This window comes from Anastrepha obliqua, chromosome 3, assembly GCF_027943255.1.
Source record: "Anastrepha obliqua isolate idAnaObli1 chromosome 3, idAnaObli1_1.0, whole genome shotgun sequence".
Taxonomy (NCBI): domain Eukaryota; kingdom Metazoa; phylum Arthropoda; class Insecta; order Diptera; family Tephritidae; genus Anastrepha; species Anastrepha obliqua.
Window position 1 is genome coordinate 144,624,747 of NC_072894.1, and position 11,078 is coordinate 144,635,824.

Here is an 11,078-nt window from a genome sequence, read left to right on the forward strand (position 1 = left end):
ATGTAATATACATATGTATGTAATGTTCCTTGTGGCAACTAAAATACGCGCCAATGAGCTGACGTGTCCTTTCTATTCTATTCTATTCTATAATACTTATTTAAATTGCGGTTCGTGTCCGTGAAACTCTATGTATAGCACGAAAGTTTATTTTTATTGTAGCATACCTTTGCCGGCATGCATTGAATGTCTCTTAATAACACCTACATTTAACCGCCACTCACTACTCCTCTTATCACAAATATCTAGTGCCACACCCCCCACTCCAGCGACAAAGTAATAAGTGTGTTCGTGTGTATGTATGTTTTTATTGTTTAATGCGGTCGCGTGCATGTAGCTACATATAATTATAAATATGAACGTAACAGAGATGTACGTATGTATATACCTGTTCGCTATGGACAATGGCGGTGGCCATCACTAATTGTTTTAATTTTTGATACGATTAAGTAGTTTTCGTTGCATTTTGTGCGATCAATGCAAATGTGTGCCACTACTCGCGTCAACGACAGTTTGAATGTATACACACACATTCGATGGTAGATTTCCGCCGGAAAGCAAACAGTGCACACATTCGTGGAGTCACTAACCTGTTCGGCTGTCTTCCATTTGTAAATCGACCGGCAACAGGCGAAGTTTTATATTATTTCAAAACGTTTTCCGTTGATGGGATTTTTCGTATTTATTACGTATTATACATTTATTAACTAACTGATCGGTTTTTATATTAAATTACCCTAAGGTAAATATACAAAACAAAACAAATTACTTCGTCCAGAATAATTAATAAACATACATATAGTACATATATATATACAAATTTGTTGGTACAACATATAAAAAGAAGGAGCCACGTAATCGTAACAACATAATCTACCTGTACAAGTATATTGAAATGAAATGTATAGGAAGTGAGCGAAATGTTTTAATTTTAAATACCCTTCGGCTGCTATCAAAGAGAAGTATAATATTTCAAAATTTAATTTTCGAAATCGAAACTAATTAGACTGCACCAATTGCTGCAGTATCTATAGTATTTGGAATATTTTGTCACATTTTGTGACTATTTCTTATTGGCCGCGGTAAATATATTGTGTATGTGTTTGTGGTGGAATAATAATTAAAAATTGTACTTAAAGTATAAATCAATAAAAAAATAATAATAATAGCATTTCGATTCCTTCGTACATACATACATACATGCATGCATCCTTATCTTGGCAAGCAATAGCAATTTTTTAAGTGTCCGTCATTAATATTGTTAATTACACGTACGACTACTACGAGTCTGTTTGTTTCTTGTTTCTGATGCTTGTTTTAGTACACTTAAATGCAACGTCATTTAGTAGGCTTTAACAGGAGAATTTCACTCTGGAAAAGTAAATTAAAACAATTGGAACTAGATTTACAGTCATTTATAGCTGTTTACCGCTTACTTGTATAAATTTATATTTGCGTTGATTGAAGTGCATAAATATATATTATGTATGTATAGGTATATATTGTTAGCACAAAGCAAACGCAACCGATTTTAAAACGTGCTAATTTTGATAAAGGCGGCAGGAAAGATAAAATGTTTAAGTCTTAATCGATGTGAAAACACCAGCCTTTCGCGCCAATTTTTCGGTGTGTTAGTGTAAAGTGTTCGAGACTATGGGTTCGCAATGACGTGTCTTTGTTCAAACGTGTCTCAAGTAACTTTTTCAGCATTCTCTTTTTACAAATATGATTTTTGTGTATAAATGTATACATAGGTATGTATGCAATTATTCATGTTTACGTGATGGTTCGTGCAGGAACGCAAAAATACATGTTTGCATACTACGCAGTAAATCGGTCTGTCTCCACATCAGAGAGAACTGACCCATTTTGGAACCGTGTACGTCAACTGCATTGAATTCTGTACAGAAAAATACTGAAGCCCAGCTAATAATGGAGCTGCAGTAATAAAAGAGCGGGATTTCTATCTATAAGTACATATATAGCTGTCATCCGAAACGTGCACTCTCTTGAAAATCAGTGAATATTTTCGAGTCTACAAGCAACCCATTTATGCCTTCACTTTGTTTACTACCACCACATCCTACATTTGTTTGTCAAGAAGCCCCATAATAGATAGTATAGGACTTATCCAAGATGAATTCATAGAAGGTTATTTTGGGTAGAGAACAACAATATTTACATGTATTTTGTTTTGCAATTTGGTGGTTTGAAGGTCAAAATTTTAATGACAATGTATACAAATAAACAAAGCAACAAAAACTGACAGCTGTTAAAGGAAAAAATCAACTGTTAGACCAAAGTCACTTTGTATGGATTCGACTTGTACCAAATTTTACTGCAGGAGTCATACATACAAGTCGATCTTACATGCATACATACATATGGTCAGAAGTACACAAAAAACTATTTGTTTGCAACTGGCGACTAGTATTTCAGTGGGAAACTCCAACGTCAGCTCCAATCTCAAGCCAAGCCAAAGCGCAAATATTCTGTAAGAGAAGAAGTCGAAGCATTGGATATGCATATCCTCAAATAAATGTGATGACACATTCAGTTTGAAATTGTTGCTGATCGTTGACGCATTCGAGTGATGTGCTTGCTCACAAGTACAAATATCCATACACATAATTAATAAAGTTTGTTTTTATGTTTTAGTAAAAATATAGATTAAGAAGGTCCAAATTTAAGAATGGTGTATTGTGCGCAGCGATTTTCTTTTTATTTATTTTTGACTTTTAAAATACGTACAACAATTACCTAAAATGGTTTTATTACAAATATTTTTAATTAGTATAAACTCAATAAACTGTACGCTGCGATCCATCCGCAAATCCGGTATCGAAATCGTAACGAAACAAAGTCAGACCGTCAACACAGTCCTTAACGCGATGGGTGTTAGTCCAGCAAGTCAAAAATGCTGTGATCATATACTTGTATTCGTTATACGAAGAGCGGAGAGCGGAGAGTAATAAATGCCAATAATAACAGCATTGCTTATTTAGTAGTTCAGTGAGTAGAACATGAATATTGTCAAACAGAATTTGCTATGGGGCCATACATTACGGCTGGTAGGACATCTGATTTCTGATCTGAAATTTTGCCAACTTTGAATTATAACGATGCCATCGTAACTTATGTATTAGTGAAATATATTACACAGATAAATGATTAATATATAAATATTTAAAAAGGAGTACCGAACAAGTTCTAATAAGTTCTTGGTCACTATTATTTGGATGAACGGACTGGTGATACACTGAAAAATTCCTTCTCTTAATTTACAAGCCAGATTTATGCAAGCATTACATTGGAACGGCAAATTTTTACGACTATTCCCAACGATAACATGGCCCAAAATCTCTGCGATTGTACACTGGTATATGTATATGTGCTGATTTCAATTTGTTTGTGTTTATTTATGTACACTAGCAGTAAGAAGTACAATTATAAGAATTAACTTCATTGAAAACAAAAACTATAAACAGAAACCAAATTTGTAGGCAATTAATGGCATATATGCACTTCACACTCCTCAAAATGGGACAGTTAGAACTCGTCAGCTGGGTACCATTATATGTTGAGATCAAATCGCAAATTGTTTATTTCCAGTGATTATCGACGAATTGCGAAAATCTATTACCGTAGTTGTAGATTTATACTCCGTTTAACAAAACAGAATCCAAAGTTATATGCACGGGTGCCACGAGGTAAACCACTTATTCCAATATGAGAATGTGGACTTTTGGTCTAGGTATTCATTGAAAAATAACAATATAGCATTCAAAATCTCACCAGAATTTATCTGCATTTATTCACGGACGAAACCAAAATTAATATTTTTGGATCAGACGGCAAGCGTTTTGTGAGGAGAATGCCTGAACGACAAAATAATATGGGGTTGCATTTCGCGGGCTGGCGTCGGAAAAGTACACGTTATTGATGGCATTTTAGATGGTAAAGAGTATATTGACATTTTAAAACAAAATGTTGTCAGCAGTGCAGACTTTGTATTTTATCAAGACAATGATCCTAGGTCCACGTCGTGGAATGCTCGGATTTGATTACTGTACAACTTTCCAAAGGTTCTGGCTGCGCCTGCTCAATCTCCCGACATGAATCCCATTGAACATTTGTGGGGAGAACTCAAAAAAAGACTTGCTACAAGATGCGTGAGCAGTAAGTCAGATTTAAAACAAGCAGTATTGGAAGAATGGGAAAAAATTGTGCCCAGTTATCGCCGAAAACTCATTGAAAGTACACCACGGCACTTACAGGAGGCGATAAAATACAAAGGCAAATCGACAAAATGTTAATATTCATGCATTTGTTGCTTTTGCGAGTTCTAAACGGAGTGTCCCATTTTGAGTGTGAGCAGCATATATGGTAATAACGTCATACCATTGTTTTTGATTTAAGTGCAGTTAGTTCTTATAACTGTACTTCCTACATGCGAGTATACACAAATAAATGAAAAAAAAAAAACAAATTGAAATCAAAAAATATTTATATTCTTATTTAAGTTAAAAGCTCTTATAATGAAGCGTACCACTTTGAATGTGGCTCACTGTATATCCATTTATACCCTGCAGTAGAAAAAGAAAACTTTCAAATATTCGTACATGAAAGTAGCTTACAACGGGCATAATTATAAATCAGCAGCATATCAGCACAAGCTTTGCCGGGTGTTTTTAAATTAAAGTTTGGTTTGTTGTGTAGCATTGCTGATTGCATAATTGAATTCCACAAGCAGTTATAGCGCAGCAGATTAGAAATGGATACTTGTTGTAATACTCCCATTTTGACACTTCAACTCCTTCACTATTACTTTACACATACATACATATGTATGTAAACAAAATTTACTTCTTTTTATTATGACTGAGTGTCAAGTACTACAAATTCACTTAAACTATAGAACGCATCCAACCACCTTCATCGCAACAGAATGACGTATTTTGAGAGAATCTGCCAGCCTGTACATACATACATCTTAACTAAATATAATACCCCAGAAGTCAACTGAAATTTTTATACATAAATATGTATGCTCGTATTTATTTTCTTAAAAAAACGAATTCAATTATTCTCATATTGCATTTTAATTTAATTTCAGCAAAATGCTTAATACGAATTCGCCCAACGTTGAGCCGAAAGTAAAGGAACTGCTTTTGGAAAGGAGGCACTCAATTAGCTTGTAGGTTATTCAATATTTTCAAGAGCATTCATGTGCTAGCATAAACAGTTATGTACAGATGTGAAAGTCATTTTCTCATATACACACATACATACGTACATATACACATGAATTTAGGGAGCTTCTCAAATTATTGTAATTTTGTTTAATTTCAGAGAAGTGTCTAAAAAACGACGTCAAAGTGTGGCATCAAGCATTTTCATACCTGTGAGTACGCATTAAGTTCTAAACATTCACAATATGTTGTAAATTTTAAAAGAATCAATCAATTAAGTTTTTATAGCTGCCTTACTAAATACTCCCAAAATGTAGTTTTCTCAATTTTTCAGTAAAAAATGATTTTCTTTCTTGCAGAAGGATTATTTACATTCCGAGATGCGGATTAAGGCAGTTTCTGAATCAGAAAACGAATCTGTACCTCTCTCGAGAAATAAGAAGCGCCTTGCTGGGTCAATAAATAAGAGAAGAAATATAAATCGCGTAATGTTAAAAAAGAAATTGAAACGTGCAAAAATTTCGAACAAAAATAATAATGTTGCAAAATTTCCAACAAGTCCGATATCACTAAAGCATCCTGAAAGTTATCCAATCGTTAAGCAAACTGTTTCTAGTGAGAAAATACGTTGTGTTGTTGAAAGTTTACGGGACAGCAACGAGCGACAAAATTCAATGTATTCCACAGCTGCAAAGAATTTTGAAACAAGTGAATCGCTTTTTAAAATGGATTTATTTGAAACAAATGAGTTCGCAAAAGAACAAAAGCAGTTACATAATATAAAGCCGGAGCAAGGAAAGGAAGAAGAAAGGGAAAAACTGCAACAGTTTCAAATTTCACCAAATGTATTCCCCCAAGTAAAAGAAAATAATGAAGCTGGGTCCGAAACTTCGGTTATTAATGACGAGGCACAATCACTTAACCCACAGATAAATTACAGCTCTACAAACAGGGTAGAAAACTTTGTTATATTGGTGGACTCAAGCGGAGCTCATGTTGAGATCAAATATGCCGGCCATCCATCACCACTCCCCAATGAAAACGAAAAGCTGCAACATTCCGCTGATGTGGAAGGAGACAATACAGCAGATGATGCATCGCTCGAAGAAACGAAGAGGCAATACGAGGACCGTGGCTATTTCGAAAACTGTACATCGACTGCCACAAAAAAAATGGTTAACTCTCGAAAACAAGTAGAAAATATTTATGTTAACACTGATGACATATCAAGACCAAACTCGACACCAAGGTGCACTTTAGATCGATTTATTTCATAAAAAATTTTTGTTATGAATATTTTCTTTTCTCCTACAGCAATCAAGAGGACATTATAGATTTAAGCATAAAAGAAACGGCCGCAGCAACCAAATCAGTTCCAGTTGTTTACCGACCATCTAATGCTGAACTTATTTACGGATCTACAATAATAAAGGGAATTAATCTAATGACCCAAAATACACAATCAACTGACCATGGACCGGATACATATTTACACCCAGAAAAACAAACAAGGCTGCCATGTCGTCAAAAGTTGCTTGATCAGATTCGTTCTTTTGCCAAGAATCCATCATCTTCCATTTCTCCAGCCTGCTGTAAAAGTCATAATTCAAAAGAGAGGTCCAAATTATCCGCAGGCCCTCATAAAAAAAAATTGCATTCACTAAATAAATCGCAAGTAGTGCCGTTTCACAACCATTCTTTCATCCAACAAAGTGCGCAGTTGGAAACACTCCCAATCAGTCCAAGGAATCAACAATGGATACCAATACCGCCGAGGGTAAATTTTCCTAGCTATAACCAACAGTACGGTCTGCGAAGTGGAGACGTAACAGAAACTACCGAGATTTTTTCCAATACCCCTGCAAATTCGATGTCGCACAAATTAACTTATTCTGCTAATGAAAATATAGTTTATCCACCGACTCAGCATTTCCAAAATCAACTACCACAAATACTTGATGATACGCAACAACTCCAGAAATTCAATTCAGGTAGCTTTTTACCCCACAATTTCAATCAATTGCGACAAAGCCACCAATTTAAACAACTTCACCAACATCCACTCTCCCAACAGTCTTATAATTACATGGAGCAAAATCAACTTGCCTATTCCTATCAAATGAGTAATCATCTTGACCTGCCTAGACAATTTTATCACCCACTCCACCAATGCTTTCTCTCTAATCCCAATCCGTCTAGATCAACGTCAGCTCCGTCTATTCACACCGCCGGATTTGAGCCAATAGAAACGTGGCGATACCCCAGCAGGCCAAATATGCCACCTCCACCTCCAGTTCAGTCTGTAGAACCAGAGCAAAACTATCTACCACCGACACCTCCCACAATTGATCGTTGCTTTCCCCAGCAACAGTTAAATCCTGCTGGCTTCCCATTTCCATCACCGAACTGGACGAATACGCTTTATAATTGTCCATCACTCCCCTCAAAATCGCCATCCTGTTGGAATATTCCACCTCATACATACTCAATTCAACCAAAATTGCCTTCTGAAATAGAACTTTTAAGTCGTCTAAAAGGTTCCACTTTCGCAGCGAACTCAATGAATTCATTAACACACCATACGCACAACAGCCTCTGGCCCTCCACTCATTTACATAAGCAAGTGCCATCGCATTTCCATTTGAATTACATATAGTCCCAATATTTCTTTGATAGGTACATTCATACATTAGGATCAAGTTCGAATAAATTCTTGTAGATTTATTGCCGGTAATTGAGCTAAAGAATGAAGGAAATAATCAGTGCAAAGAGTCCGGATCAGAGATCTGCATGCAGTGTTATTTTGACGGCTTTGAATATACCTAAAAATGAAATGCGGTATAAGTATGGCCGGCAGCGCCAGTTATGCGATCATTGTACCCACCGCATCGCTTCATCTTGCCGTGTTCTTGCATTCGGTGGCATGTATGGCCACTCAACGCAACACCGCATTTGTATGCTATAACTCAATACAAACAATAGCAGTCAGAAATTTTACCCCTTCCGCAATTTCTCGGAACAAAATATGTAACACAATTTGAGTGTTTGTTTTAAACCCCTTAACCTAAATTATTGATGATGCGGTGGTGTTGATCAGAAGTCAGAAGTCTTATCTTTACATTCCTATCATAAAAATTTTGATAAAACATATGCGAATATTTAATGAAAGAATTATGAATATTATTTAGACTATTTTTTTAATAAAATTAAATAAATATACATATAAGTACCTGCTTTTAAAATACAATATGTATATGCTACATAATAAAATTAAATAAAAATATATGTTTTATAAGTGAACTGAATCTGCCTATACCTACATTCATTTCCGTTGTGTCATATGAGGTTTGTGGACAATTGAAGCTACAAAATGTGGTGCTTTCAGTGTTCAAATGGCCGCTCGTCCAAAACGGTAAAGCAATGAAATGACAAAAATACTGCTTTGATCGAACATAAAACGCTCGAACACCGTAAAATGTGGTATTTTTAAGGTTAGTACTAAGTGAAAAAGAGGTGAATGGAATAAAACTAGTGCCATCTATGTGTTAGGCCCGGGACTTTTCAGCCCATGTGTTAAGTTGTGTTTATATTAATAGCAGTGTGGTCTCGAAACTGGGATAAAGTAGCGATCCAAAATAAACTGAATAAAATTTTAAAGGCATTTCACTATTTTATTACATGATAAATGCAAATATATTTAAAACAAAAAGTTTTATTTCCCTTTGCACTTTCTTCGCATCTTCTTCTTTTTCCTTGCCTTTGTCCCGTTTTACTTGGAGTCAGCTCTCCTAGTTCGTAATCGCCAAATTTTTCGATCTTGGCTCGCCTCGGTGTTTCAATTCGCTTGTTTCATGCAGCAGATCGCTGCTTCATCCATGTACATACATATATTGGGGTCGACCTGGCTTCCTCGGCACCATAATGATGTTTAGAACTTTCTTTGTTATATCGGGTTCAGGCTATCAGCGAAAACGGTATGTAGCACAAAAGTAGTAGTAATGAACACAAAATAATAAATCTTTATGCAAAGAACAACAAAGGCACAGCTAATATTTACTATATACCCCCTATTTCGTATGACAGTGACCGGCCAATTTAAATGTCGCCAGCAACATTTCTTTGTCTTTCAACTTTAACTGTAGTTTGATCACCTTCGTCCAGGTGGTAAAGAGGGTCGCCATGAAAGTAGTGGGGGAAAGTTTGAGATTCCTCGCAGTGAAAACCTTGCTTTATCTTCCTCTGTTTTGAGCTTTGATCTCGAAAGATGGCTTACAAATCCCGACCACATAAATAATTGGCGAACTACCTCTACAGTCGCGCTGGAAGAATCGAATGCCTTCTTCAAGTCCAGCGCTACTAGGATAGTCCTCTTGTAGAGGCGGTTTTGGTTAATCCCGCGGTTTATCAGGGAGTTTATGGCGTTGAGTGCTGTGGTGGTACTGTGCACTTTGCGGAATTCATGCTTATGTGTGGCTGGGGTCAGAGTGGGACTCCTTCAGTGTCTTCACTACTGGTGGAAGGAAAGTTATCGGATGATAACTTGGTTAGAGTGTCCCAAGTTTCAGTAGTGGGACTACTCTACCCGCTTTCCTCTTGTCAGGATTTATGAGAGAACAAGTTTGTGAGATATCCTACTCCCAATGGACCTAGGTTTTCCAGCATCAGCATGTTTAGTCCTTCAAGGCCGGTGGCACGCTGAACCTCATCGCTGGAGAAAATACTTGGTTCACGGTTATTCCACAGTTTGTACTGTCTGGTGGCACGACGCTTGGATCTATCGACCGTAGGAAGCAACAGGAATTGCCGACTAAAACAGTTGAAGTTAACGCCATTTTTAACACCATTTTTCTGAACAATCAATTCTTTTTGGTTTTGTTTTCCATCCGTAACTTTTCTATATAGGTTTGGATTTGCCCATACAATCTTAGGAACATCCTATATTTCTATAGCTCCTAAGTATTTTTTTATTCCTATCACTCAAAAACTTTAAACTTACCAAAAGCAATTTGTTTTTATTTTAGTTTAAATAGTTTTTGTACGCAAATAATCCCGCTCGCTAATCAGTTAACGACAGCACTGCTATTATTATGAGCAAGTCAAATTCACAAATTCAAGTCAATGCGTCCGGCACCAAATGCCGTGCTAGCTTTGATCGAATTTAAATTCGTGCTCATTTACTACACCGTCATCTTCAGCCGAAAACACAATTCCAAAAGAAAATTCGTATACGGTTTGGCAGCGCATTAGGTTAGCGGCTACCCAGCTAGCATATTTATTTACGTACATTGCTGTGTCAAAAGCGGATTAAATAGAAATAAATAAATAATTGACGCATATACTTCTGTTAGGTCTTTGGCCGAGCTCCTCCTCCTATTTGTGGTATGCGCCTTTATGTTGTCCACAAATGGAGGGACCTAAAGTTTTAAGTTCTTCTATCAGTAATTTACAAAATAATATTTTCAGATTGACGATAATCAATTTTTTATTAGTGCATTTATTTCAAGTATTATATTTTTAGTTAAGCATTCATACAATGGCCACTTGGAATGCTCAGGTGTAGGTAAAATTGGGAGTTATTTCATTTTTTCGATTTTTAAATGGATTGCAGAAAAGAATCTAAAATAACAAATAATCATCTAATCTAAATAACAAATCAAATCAAAATCTTCTTTTATGTATATAGTATTTTTTAGTAATGGCCCAATTGCATATTAGCCCTGTAGAACTGCATATACACACACAAAATTAATTGAAGTTCTTATATAGTTATGTATTTTTGCATGCCAGATTCCATTATTATTGCCGATTATTGCAGGGTACAATTAAACTTATATTACATTAAATACTAGTTGTGTGTTGCTCGACTATCTGGTATCCATGCCTAAA

The 11,078-nt window shown here is 35.9% G+C and overlaps 1 protein-coding gene across 7 annotated transcripts; it reads left to right on the forward strand.

The window, feature by feature from the left end:
• The first annotated feature begins 445 nt into the window (after positions 1-445).
• On the forward strand, positions 446-8,492 carry LOC129243026 (uncharacterized). Of its 7 annotated transcripts, XM_054880065.1 has the most exons (6): positions 4,761-4,847; positions 4,919-5,045; positions 5,117-5,197; positions 5,353-5,404; positions 5,552-6,441; positions 6,507-8,492. In XM_054880065.1, exons 3-6 carry the CDS (start codon positions 5,121-5,123, stop codon positions 7,846-7,848), a joined length of 2,361 nt encoding a protein of 786 aa, XP_054736040.1. In that variant the 5' UTR covers positions 4,761-4,847; positions 4,919-5,045; positions 5,117-5,120; the 3' UTR covers positions 7,849-8,492. The 7 variants fall into 7 exon arrangements, with proteins under 7 accessions (XP_054736041.1, XP_054736043.1, XP_054736042.1 ...); XM_054880066.1 differs by lacking the exons at positions 4,761-4,847; positions 4,919-5,045 and adding an exon at positions 446-742; XM_054880068.1 differs by lacking the exons at positions 4,761-4,847; positions 4,919-5,045 and adding an exon at positions 1,632-1,694.
• Positions 8,493-11,078: the final 2,586 nt, after the last annotated feature.